General features: G+C 46.2%; 1 protein-coding gene across 2 annotated transcripts in view; it reads right to left on the minus strand.

The window, feature by feature from the left end:
• Positions 1–2,101: 2,101 nt before the first annotated feature.
• The window catches only part of LOC110502259 (protein FAM83H), a 28,776-nt gene continuing 18,045 nt past the window's right edge, over positions 2,102–12,832 (minus strand). Inside the window, exons 4-6 of one of the 2 annotated variants that reach the window (XM_021580158.2) lie at positions 8,236–8,360; positions 3,670–7,945; positions 2,103–3,509 (exon numbers count right to left, since the gene is read on the minus strand). In XM_021580158.2, the coding sequence (XP_021435833.2) occupies positions 3,498–3,509; positions 3,670–7,945; positions 8,236–8,360 (4,413 nt within the window). In that variant the 3' untranslated portion in view covers positions 2,103–3,497. Of the gene's footprint in view, positions 7,946–8,235; positions 8,361–12,832 lie in introns of both variants that reach the window. The other variant, XM_036959944.1, reaches the window with a different exon arrangement.

Genomic DNA, 12,832 nt, shown 5'->3' on the forward strand with positions numbered 1-12,832 from the left:
AACCACTAATCCTTTCTCCTTTATGAATGAAACATTCCTCAGTCCAAGTGACGAGCAAAAATAGACTACTACTTCTACTTTGACCTACTGTTGTGCAAGAGCCCAATTCTGCGTGTAAACGTGTCCTCTCCCTCAAAAGGTAAAAAGCACATGGTTCTTCCAGTCTTTTTGTGAAACATGAAAACAAATCAAACAGTTTATTTCCCCCCAAAATGAAAAGGACAACACTATCAAGCAAATGGCGTTCATTTACACACTTTATTTAGCTTATTACATCTATACAGAGTACAAAAAAAACATGGACATTTCACATTTACATTAGTATTCAGACCCTTTACTCAGCACTTTGTTGAAGCACCGTTGGCAGCGATTGCAGCCTAGAGTCTTCTTGGGTATGACGCTACAAGCTTGGCACACCTGTATTTGGGGAGTTTCTCCCATTCTTCTCTGCAGATCCTCTCAAGCTCGGGTCAGGTTGGATGGGGAGCGTCGCTGCACAGCTATTTTAAAGTCTCTCCAGAGATGTTTTATCGGGTTCAAGTCCGGGCTCTGGCTGGGCCACTCAAGGACATTCAGAGACTTGTCCCAAAGCCACTCCTGTGTTGTCCTGCCTGTGTGCTTAGGGTCATTGTCCTGTAGGAAGGTGAACAGTCTGAGGTCCGGTCTGAGTTCCTGAGCGCTCTGGAGCAGGTTTTTATCAAGGATCTTTCTGTACATTGCTCCGATCATCATTCCCTTGATCCTGACTAGTGTCCCAGTCCCTGCCTCTGAAAAACATCCCCATAGCATGATGCTGCCATGACCATGCTTCACCGTAGGGATGGTGCCTAGTTTCAGGTTGGCGGGGCGTCCAGCTCTAGGAAGAGTCTTGGTGGTTCCAAACTTCTTCCATTCAAAAATAATGGAGGCCACTGTGTTCTTGGCCTTCAATGCTGCAGAAATGTTTTGGTACCCTGTGCCTCAACACATTCCTGTCTCGGAGCTCTACGGACAATTCCTTCGATCTCATGGCTTGGTTTTTGCTCTGACTTGCACTGTCAACTGTGGGACCTTATATAGACGGGTGTGTGCCTTTCCAAATCATGTCCAATCAATTGAATTTATCACAGATGACTTCAAGCCCGTTTTAGAAACATCTCAAGGATGATCAATGGAAACAGGATGCACCAGAGCTCAATTTCGTCTCTTATAGCAAAGGGTCTGAATACTTATGTAAATGTTTTTTCTGTTTTTTAATTTGAATACATTTGCAAAAATGTCTAAAATCCTGTTTTCGCTTTGTCCTTGTGGGGTACTGTGTGTAGATTGATGAGCAAAAAAAACAAATTTTTATCAATTTTAGAATAAGGCTCTAACATAACAAAATGTGGAAAAGTCAAGGGGTCTGAAAACCTTCCAAATGCACTTCACTCGCTACAGAGTTCCAAACTGCCTCTGGAAGCAATGTCAGCATAAGAACTGTTCGCCGGGAGATTCATGAAATGGGTTTCAATGGCTGAGCAGCCGCACACAAGCCTAAGATCACTATGTGCAAAGCCAAGCGTCAGCTGGAGTGGTGTAAAACTCGCCGCCAATTGGACGCCGGAGCAGTGGAAAAGCATTCTCTGGAGTGATGAGTCACGCTTCACCATGTGGCAGTCAGACAGACACATCTGGGTTTGTCAGATAACAGGAGAACGCTACCTGCCGAATGCATAATGCCAACTGTAAAGTTTGGTGGATGAGACATAACGGTCTGGGGCTGTTTTTCATGGTTCGGGCTAGGCCCCTTAGTTCCAGTGAAGGGAAATCTTAACACTACAGAATACAATTACATTTTAGACGATTCTGTGCTTCCAACTTTGTGCCAACAGTTTGGGGAAGGCTCTTTCCTGTTTCAGCATGACAATGCCTCCTTGCACAAAGCGAAATCCATACAGAAATGGTTTGTTCGAGATTGGTGTGGAAGAACTTGTCTGGCCTGCACAGAGCCCATCAACCCCATCGAACACCTCTGGGATGAATTGGAATGCCGACTGAGAGCCAGGCCTAATCACCTAACATCAGTGCCCGACCTCACCATTGCTCTTGTGGCTGAATAGAAGCAAGTCCCCACAGCATTGTTCCAACATCTAATGGAAAGCCTTCCCAGAAGAGTGGAGGCTGTTATAGCAGTAAAGGGGGGGACCAACTCCATACTATTTCCCATGATTTTGGAATGAGGTTTTCGACGAGCAGGTGTCCACATACTTTTGAAAGTCCAAACTGGAGATCGCAATGTCCCATGGCATTAAAATTTTTGTGCAAATACACATGATTATTCATGCATACACAGGTAACTGCCAAAAAATAAAATAAATAAATCAAAGAAACACCATGAACAGCTTCAATGCACCTTGGCATAGATTTGGCGAGTGTCTGGAACTCTATTGGAGGGATGCAACACCATTCTTCCATGAGAAATTCCATAATTTGTGTTTTGTTGATGGTGGTGGAAAACGTTGTCTCAGGCACCACTCCAGAATCTCCCAGAAGTGTTCAATTGGGTTGAGATCTGGTGACTGAGACAAACATGGCATATGGTTTCATCGTTTTAATGCTCATCAAACCATTCAGTAACCACTTGTGCCCTGCGGATGGGAGCAATGTCATCCTATGGGGGTATAACAATAGTATCCAAAAACATGGCCGCCCCAGCATTTTTATACATGACCCAAAGCATGATGTTAATTGCTTAATTAATTTAGGAACCACACCTGTGTGGAATGAAAATGCCTTCAATATTCTTTGTATCCCTCATTTACATATGTGTTTACATTATTTTGGCAGTTACCTGCATTTGGTTTATCTTGCACATTGTCATCCTGATTTGTTACACCTACTAACCTACTGAAATGAAGAAAGTAGTCCATTAACTGCTTGAAAGCTATACTTGCACTGTTTATGATAATTACATGTTCTATGATGATTAATGGTGATTCTAATGTTTGTATTTTGAAATGTCTGTTAGTATATAAAACAGATCCTCAAACAGATAATAATTAAACAACCATGAGAGTAACAGATATTACTTTGCAGTTGACCCATACAGTCAACAATACCTATGTGTCCGATGTGTCTATGAACACAATACTTTTCAAATATATTGCACATTTAGCTGGGTATTTATCTGATGAGATTGCATGTTTCAGTCCCACCTTGTAGATAGCAGTAGTCCATTGTCCACACTGTAGAGTCTCTGTTTACTTATACAGTAGTCCATGTTGGTCAACTTAGTCAACTTAGTCAAGTTTCTGTTCATGTTCCCATAAACCTTAATCATTTACATGCAGATAGTCCATTCGGAGGAACACTCTAATATAGAAACCTGAGAATAATACCTCTCTGCTGGTTAGCTAGTTGTGCCTCTCTGACCTGTGATTTTAGACTTTTGGGGAATGGACATAGTTAAAGGACAAGTTTTAGAGGAGAATTAGCGATGGTCTTTCTCCATACTCAATCATCCTTCCGATCCCTGGTTAAGGCGGCATCTATCAAAATACAGAATAATAAACAGAAAACATGAGCTCACATGAAGGAAAGCAGGTGTGAGTGAAAACACAATACAGTGGGTACCTTGGGTACAATAGGTACCTTAAAATTGTATTTTGTCAATTTCTACTGGCCTATTGATACAGTATGGTACTTTACCTCAAAGCGGCTGTATACTTTCCTCTCCTTCCGCATGCTCTCGATTCTCTGAAGTAGCTTCTCCCGCTCCTGAGAAGTTCTAGTCGGGCCTCTGCTCTGTCCTTGGGCTGATTCTTCCTCCTTACCACTAACACTCCGGTCAGCCTCATCCTGTTTGGCATCATCAGTGACAGCAGATTCTATAGTGAATTCTGTCCGGCTCTGGCTGTTAGCAGAAATCTGCCCTAAAAGGAGCTTTGTGTCATCTCTTAGGTTGCTGCTTGAGAGTACATTGGCAGTAGATGAATGGTAGTGGGACTGGCTTACTTTAGCTTGCTTCACTGGGGGTGATATGGGATTAGTTTGATCTGTAGGGCTCTCTGGTTTCATAGTGCTATCATTCTCTTTGGTTTCATCAGGACTCTGAGGTCCATGGGAGGCAGATTCTCCAGGAGCAGTTTTGCTCATTATCTCAGCATCACCTGCTTTCTTGTCACCTTTAGCGGCAGGAGAACTTCCAGCTTTTTTCTCCTTGATAAGGTTACTTAGTTTGCCCTTCTTACTGTTATCCACAATGACGGATGGATCTGGGACAGTGTCATGAGAAGCAGTGGAATGAGTTGGGTTTGAGTTACTTGATGGGTTGGATTCTACAAGGACTTGGTTGAATGGTGAGGTAGACTCAGTTGGGGTATGATTAGGAGAGGAACAATATTCTGTTGGGGTGAGGTTTGGAGAAGTGATAGATTTTGTTTGGCCAGACATTGGGAACAAAACTGATCCACCTGACGCAGACATAGGGGAGGAATGTGATTTTGTTTGGGTAGGGTTAGAAGATGCACTTGAATCTGTTGGGGTGTGGTCAGGAGATGCACCTGGTTCTGTTGGGGTGTTGTTAGGAAGAGGGTTGGGTTCTCTTGTTGTTGGATTGGAAGAAGAACTAGATTGTGTTGGTGTTAGGATGGGAGATTTGTTGGCTTGTTCCGTGAAATGCTTTGGCGATGGAAGTGAGGAGTTGGGAGAGTCATTAAACTCTGCTGTGGTGGGCTTTGGATCAGAGATGGATGCTGTTTTGGAGGGTTTGGGGGATAAAACAAACTCATCTTGGCCAGGACTAGGAGAGGAGTAGGATTTTATTGGGTTGGTCTTTGGAGGGGGTGACTTTAACTCAGTTGTGGCAATTGTAAACAATGACTCCTTTGTGGAGGGAGTGGGAGAGATGTTAGAGTCTATTGGTGTTGATGAAGTGGACCCAACTAAGGTGGATGTAGGTAAGGAACTGGATTTTGTTTGGGTAGAGCTTAGCCGGAGGCTAAGTTTTGTTGCAGGGGCAGGGATTGAGGACGAGCAAGATTGCATTGGGGTAGGGCTAAGAGATTCCTTGGAATCAGTTTTGTCAGGCTTGGGAGACACAACTGGCTCAACTGGACCAGGAATAATGGGGGGACTTGATTGCAATGGGATGGTATGAGCAGAGGTGCTGGATTTTGATGGAATGGGATGAGAAGAGACACTTGATTCGGATTGGGTGGGGCTCAGAGGTTTGTTGGACTGCTTTGATGAACTGGACTCATTAAGGGTGGGGGTAAGGGCTGAGCTCAAATCTTTTGCAGCATGTTTAAATGAAGTGAGATTAGCTAAACTGAAACTCGTTGATGTTGGAGATAACAACGAGCTAACTTCTGTTAGGGTGAGTGGAAGAGATGGGCTCAGATCCTTTGAAGCAGGATTTGAAGAATTTGGTTCCTTTGGTGATAGTTTATATGAACTAAACTCCTTTGGGGCGATGTTAAAGATACGCTCTTTTGAGGTGTGCTCAAGAAATGCACTTGTATCTCTTGTGTTAACTTCAGACACACTTTGGTTCTGACTGTTCTTCAGCTCAATCTTCTCAGCATCCATAGAGACTCTAAGTAGCCCATCGTCACAAGATAATCTACGAATTAGGAATGTTTTGGAGTCACTTTTGGGAAGATTAAGTTCTTCCTGTTCTTCATTTTTAGAAGCCTTGTCTTTGACATCAAGATGTAATGAGCCATGTGTTGCCATGGATGTTTTATTCCCCTGTGAGACAGGTGAGGTCTCCAGTGTTTCTGAAGAGGTCTGTGTTGATGTAGCTGCCTTTTTGTTGGAAGTATCTGCTGGATTAGGTGGGGTCTCTGTTGATGTTGCTGTCTTGTTTGTTGAAGTATCTGCTGGATTAGGTGGGGTCTCTGTTGATGTTGCTGTCTTGTTTGTTGAAGTATCTGCTGGATTAGGTGGGGTCTCTGTTGATGTTGCTGTCTTTTTGTTTGATGTATCTTCTGGGTTAAGAGGTCCCTCTGTTGATGTAGATGGCTTTTTGGTGGAAGTATCTGCTGGATTTAGTGGAGCCACTGGAAGAGTAGGTTCTACACTTGTGACTTCGTCCTTTGTTTTCAAGTCAAATGGAGTCACTGGATTTAGAGGAGCTTTTTCAGCGCTGCTCTCAGACTCTGAAGCCTTTGCAGCTTTTCGTTTGGCAGCCAACTCTTTAAAAAACTTGAACCTACTGTCTGGATCATTCATATCTATATATAATGTATTGCTCAATGAAGATGGCAGGTGTGCTGTTTGTATGGTTTTGGGTTGCTCAATTTGAGCAGATTTGGATGGATGTGCACATTGTACCATTTTGCTTTCTTCTTCATGGTCAGGTTTAGGTTGTTCCTTTGAAGAAGCCATGTTGGTGCCCAAAGGAGGATTATTTTGCAATTCCTTATCACCGGCATCAGTAGTGATGTCCTCAAATTTCAAAGACTCTATGGTTGAATTATCAACTGTTGCTGGCTTATTACATCTCCATTCAAAAGGTTCTCTTGTTATGGATCTTCGTTTTCCCAAAATCTGAGCAGTCAAGGAAAATCTAGATTGGTCATCTTCCTCGTTGGCAGTTTCCTCACAATGTTGGCCTGAGGTAAGGTTCAGTTCTTGAGAGATATGCTGTTCTAGTTGTGAGCTGAAGATTAGTGAGGATCTTAGCCTTGAGGTCCTTTGGATAGCAGGGTTGAACCTCCTACGGAATGACTCTTCTCTTTTGGGCTCTTTTACATCCATATCCTCTGATTTGTCGCCTTCATCTGTTGCCATGCTAACAATAATATCTGGTGTTCTTGAATGTTCTGGGCGTGTGGTCTTTAACCTGAGCCCTGCAATCTTGGGTAACTCTTTGGCATTAAACTTGGGATCTGATACCAGTGGAGCAAATATTATTCCTTGTGAGGGATTAAGGGGCTCTTCAAAGGGATCATTTCCAAAAGGCTGTGAAATGTCTTCTTCCCCGGCATCATCATATGCACTGAGGTATGAGCTGATCCTCCAATCTCGCATCCCCTGCTTTGCACTGGGATCCTGTGTTTTACGGTCCGAACCAGACCCAACAAAAAACTGCTTCTGTTCAGACAGGTTTTGTTGTGTTGGGGAGGTCTGACAGGCATAAGGATGGCCCACACTCAGTCTTTTTGCATTTGAATGACAAAAGGGACCCTCTCCTGGATGTGATAATTTATCTGAGCCATGTCCCATCTCCATAGCAAGTTTTGATGATGATAAATAATTCACTACAGGGTCATAGTTGTCTGGTGGCTCTATCTCTATTCCATGTGAGTACCCAGACTCAGAATACTGATCCATCGGAGGGTACCCTTGGTCCCTGAATTGATCGTAGCTACCATAACCAGGCTCTGGCCCCGTTCTCTGGTAGTGATGCTGTTCCCTATGTATCTTCCTGCTTTGGGTTGCCATACCCTCCTCAAAGTTGTGCATGGCTTGGTGCTGCATGAATTGAGAGGAGGAGTGTCTGGCATAAGTGCCCTCTGCATAACTGTGCCTTTTAGAGCCAGCAAAATCCATTGTGTTCGACTGTATCATAGGGTGACCTTGGTCCATAAAATACTGCTGCTCTATTCTAAATTGCTGTGAGGAGTACTTGTTTCTGCGCATATCTAGTGGACCCTGATCTAGTGACCTGTGGATGTGCTCGTGCCTTCCAGGGGGCATTCTTTTCTGATCATCAAAGGAATGTCTAGCCCATTCTTTAGGACGAGAGCTCTCTATGGGCAGGAACTTTCTGGGATCTCTGAACAATGGTGTCCTATCAGTGCTGTATTGGCTGTCAGATAAACTGCTGTAGTCTGGCACTGGAACAAGGACATTTTCAGGTACCAAAGGTTGGGACTGTGCAAACAGGATTCGGAACTCCTCATCAAAAGTAGTCACAAGCTGTCCAAGAAAGAGGTGAGCCATGCAACGGTGAATCTTCTCAAAAGACCACATGAAGCTGTGGGCAGAGAGATTCATGGAATTTCATTAAACAGCACAATGCAGCAAAATATACATATTAAAATGGAATAAGGAACTCTTAACTCCATTACTATGCAAATGCAAAGCAATTTCTAAATTACAATGGAACAATAATGTTATGTATTTGTTACTACACAGGTGTAAGAGAAACTTAATGTACAGTTTCTTAAATACACATTACTAATGCCCAGTCTGCTTGAGAAATCATGCAACATTTGTACAATTTTAAAACACTTTGTACCACATTCTTCATTTTGGAACCCTCACCTATAGTTTCCACTCAGGACAGCCCTGCAGTCGGTCAGCAAGAAGCGATCCAGCATTTGACCCTTGAAGGACTTTCCAGAGCGACAGCGATAGGTGATGCCTGACACAGTTCTGACACGCATGAACTGCAAGATAAAAACATGGTGTTCTCATTAGATGTTCTCCAAAAAGTACTGAATTAGTTCCATATGAATAATGATTGAAATTGAGTAGTTGTTGTTCATTAAATGGGAACAAATGAGGAAAGAGGTAGTGGGTCTTCATGTTCAAGGTTGAGAGGAAGAGCTATTCATATCCCAAGCCTACAGGTTTCCTTTATTGGTCTTCACAGATCCACAAGTACCCGAATACCGAATACCGAAGACACAATCTGGGACCCGAGCAGGCCCGGATCCAGAGTTATAAATAATGTCATGGGTCTGTGTCGGATCTGATATGATTGCCACGGGTCTCAGATATGTGCAATTTTAACGGACTTGTCTGGAAGAGCCCGCACAGATCCGAATGTGACAGCTACAGTTGAGAGAGAGATATTTTTTTTATCACTCATACTGCTGCTCTTGCTTTTCAAGAGAGTGGAACGTGGCGCATAGCGCTTGTTGTTGGTCAATCATTAGTCATCAAAGCGGCAATATACTACAGTCGTAGAGCCTACATGTTTCGCAAAAGTTAGGAGATATCTAATCAATGGAAGATGGAATTAAAGTTATTGAATTAAAAGTTAAAGAAGAATAGGCTACAATGACCAAGAGCTAACAGGTAGGCTGCTAATTAATATTCTGAATGGAGTTGTTGTTATTTGTAACTGTAGGATGAGAAAGCACATGCACTGTAGGCTCAATTAGCCTAGCTAGCTAACGTTAGCTAGCGTCTCCCGGTTTGATGCATTCAAGACAGGTACTACGTAATCATATTTGAGGATAAATAACCCAGCTATTGAAGCTATTTGTAACGGTTTTCTTTAGGTGAAGGAGAGTCGGACCAAAATGCAGCGTTGTGATGATTCATGTTTGTTTAATAAAGGAAAAAACTATACATGAATAAACTACAAAATAATGAAATGTGAAAACCTAAACAGTCCTATCTGGTGCAAACACAGAGACAGGAACAATCACCCACACACACACAGTGAAACCCAGGCTACCTAAATATGGTTCCCAATCAGAGACAATGACTAACACCTGCCTCTGATTGAGAACCATATCAGGCCACACATAGAAATATACAAACCAGACACAAAACATAGAATGCCCACCCAGCTCACGTCCTGACCAACACTAAAACAAGGAAAACACACACGAACGATGGTCAGAACGTGACAGTACCCCCCCTCCAAGGTGCGGATTCCGAACGCACAACGTAAACCTATAGGGGAGGGTGTGGGTGGGCATCTGTCCGCGGTGGCGGCTCTGGCGCTGGACGTGGACCCCACTCCATAAATGTCTTAGTCCACCTCCTTAGCGTCCCTAGATAGGCGACCCTCGCCGCCGACCTTGGCCTAGTAGTCCTCACCAAGGGCCCCACTGGACTGAGGGGCAGCTTGGGACTGAGGGGTAGCTCGGGACTGAGGGGTAGCTCGGGACTGAGGGGTAGCTCGGGACTGAGGGGTAGCTCGGGACTGAGGGGTAGCTCGGGACTGAGGGGTAGCTCGGGACTGAGGGGTAGCTCGGGACTGAGGGGTAGCTCAGCACTGAGAGGAAGCTCAGGCCGGTAGTAGGCTCTGGCAGATCCTGGCTGGCAGGTGGTTCTGGCAGATCCTGGCTGACTGGCGGTTCCGGCAGATCCTGGCTAACTGGCGGATCCAGGCTGAATAGCGGATCCTGGCTGAATGGCGGATCCTGGCTGAATAGCGGATCTGGAAGATCCTGGCTGACTGGCAGCTTTGGCTGCTCCATGCTGACTGGCTGCTCCATGCTGACTGGCGACTTTGGCTGCTCCATGCTGACTGGCGGCTCTGGCTGCTCCATGCTGACTGGCGGCTCTGGCTGCTCCATGCTGACTGGCGGCTCTGGCTGCTCCATGCTGACTGGCGGCACTGGCTGCTCCATGCTGACTGGCGGCTCTGGCTGCTCCATGCTGACTGGCGGCTCTGGCTGCTCCATGCTGACTGGCGGCTCTGGCTGCTCCATGCTGACAGGCGGCTCTGGCTGCTCCATGCTGACAGGCGGCTCTGGCTGCTCCATACGGACTGGCAGCTCTGGTGCGGGGAGCTGCCACCGGAGGGCTGGTGCGTGGAGGTGGTACTGGATAGACCGGACCGTGCAGGCGCACTGGAGCTCTTAAGCACTGAGCCTGCCCAACCTTACCTGGTTGAATGCTCTCGGTCGCCCGGCCAGTGCGGCGAGGTGGAATAGCCCGCACTGGGCTATGCAGGCGAACCGGAGACACCGAGCGCAAGGCTGGTGCCATGTAAGCCGGCCCAAGGAGACGCACTGGAGACCAGATGCGTAGAGCCGGCTTCATGGCACTTGGCTCGATGCTCACTCTAGCCCGGCTGATACGCGGAGCTGGAATGTACCGCACCGGGCTATGCACCCGCACTGGAGACACCATGCGCACCACAGCATAACATGGTGCCTGCCTGCCCGGTCTCTCTAGCCCCCCAGTAAGCACAGGGAGTTTGCGCAGGTCTCCTACCTGGCGTAGCCATACTCCCTGTGAGCCCCCCCAAATAAATGTTTGGGGCTGACTCTCAGGCTTCCATCCGCGTCGCCTTGCTGCCTCCTCATGCCAGCGCCTCTCTGCTTTCGCCGCCTCCAGTTCTTCTTTGGGGCGGCGATATTCTCCAGGCTGTGCCCAGGGTCCTTTACCGTCCAATTCGTCCTCCATGTCCATTCCTCTCGCTGCTCCTGCTGCCGTTTCTCCTGCTGCACCTTGGGGCGGCGACACTCCCCTGGCTTTGCCCAGGGTCCTCTCCCGTCGAGGATTTCTTCCCAAGTCCAGAAGTCCTTATCGCGCTTCTCCTGCTGCTGCCCGTTACCACGCCGCTTGGTCCTGTTGTGGTGGGTGATTCTGTAACGGTTTTCTTTAGGTGAAGGAGAGTCGGACCAAAATGCAGCGTTGTGATGATTCATGTTTGTTTAATAAAGGAAAAAACTATAGATGAATAAACTACAAAATAATGAAAATAGCTCCCAGATTGCAGTACCTATGGCTTCCACTAGATGTCAACAGTCTTTATACAAGGTTTCAGGCTTCTTTCTTAGTAGTAGTTGTAGTTTATCCAAGGTGACCCTCATTAGGAAAGTAGGAAAGCATTACCAAGAATATAAGCTTTTGAATGATGTAAGACACTTGTATTTCCATGATTGTTTAATATTACGATTTTTTTTATTTATTTGGCGCTCTGCAATTTCACCGGATGTGGTCGAATTGGATCCTGCTAGCGACATCCGATCCCTAAGAGGTTTAGGGATCGCTGCTTTACTGCTGATCGGACCGGGTCTGGACGGAACGGGTCTTCAGTGGGTCATATGATTGAGTGTAGTCTGGCCCAGGAGTGTGAAGGTGAACGGAAAGGCTCTGGAGCAACGAACCGGTTTCCCTCTCTCCACTGGGATTCTCTGCCTCTAACCCTATTACAGGGGCTGAGTAACTGGCTTACTGGTGCTCTTCCATGCCGTCCCTGGGAGGGGTGCGCCACTTGAGTGGGTTGAGTCACTGACGTGATCTTCCTGTCTGGGTTGGCGCCCCCCCCTTGGTTGTGCCGTGGCGGAGATCTTTGTGGGCCTTGCCTCAGGATGGTAAGTTGGTGGTTGAAGATATCCCTATAGTGGTGTGGAGGCTGTGCTTTGGCAAAGTGGGTGGGGTTATATCCTTCCTGTTTGGCCCTGTCCGGGGGTATCATCGGATGGGGCCACAGTGTCTCCTGACCCCTCCTGTCACAGCCTCCAGTATTTATGCTGCAGTAGTTTATGTGTCGGGGGGCTAGGGTCAGTTTGTTATATCTGGAGTACTTCTGTCTTATCCGGTGTCCTGTGTGAATTTAAGTATGCTCTCTCTAATTCTCTCTTTCTCTTTCTCTCTCGGAGGACCTGAGCCCCAGGACCATGCCTCAGGACTACCTGGCATGATGACTCCTTGCAGTCCCCAGTCCACCTGGCCGTGCTGCTGCTCCAGTTTCAACTGTTCTGCCTGCGGCTATGGAACCCTGACCTGTTCACCGGACATGCTACCTGTCCCAGACCTGCTGTTTTCAACTCTCTAGAGACAGCAGGAGCGGTAGAGATACTCTTAATGATCGGCTATGAAAAGCCAACTGACATTTACTCCTGAGGTGCTGACTTGTTGCACCCTCGACAACTACTGTGATTATTGTTATTTGACCATGCTGGTCATTTATGAACATTTGAACATGTTCTGTTATAATCTCCACCCGGCACAGCCAGAAGAGGACTGGCCACCCCTCATAGCCTGGTTCCTCTTAGGTTTCTTCCTAGGTTTTGGCCTTTCTAGGGAGTTTTTCCTAGCCACGGTGCATTTTCCTTCTACACCTGCATTGCTTGCTGTTTGGGGTTTTAGGCTGGGTTTCTGTACAGCACTTTGAGATATCAGCTGATGTAAATACATTTGATTTGATTTGGTCTAGTTGTCCTCG

This window comes from Oncorhynchus mykiss, chromosome 23 (assembly GCF_013265735.2).
Source record: "Oncorhynchus mykiss isolate Arlee chromosome 23, USDA_OmykA_1.1, whole genome shotgun sequence".
NCBI classification, from domain to species: domain Eukaryota; kingdom Metazoa; phylum Chordata; class Actinopteri; order Salmoniformes; family Salmonidae; genus Oncorhynchus; species Oncorhynchus mykiss.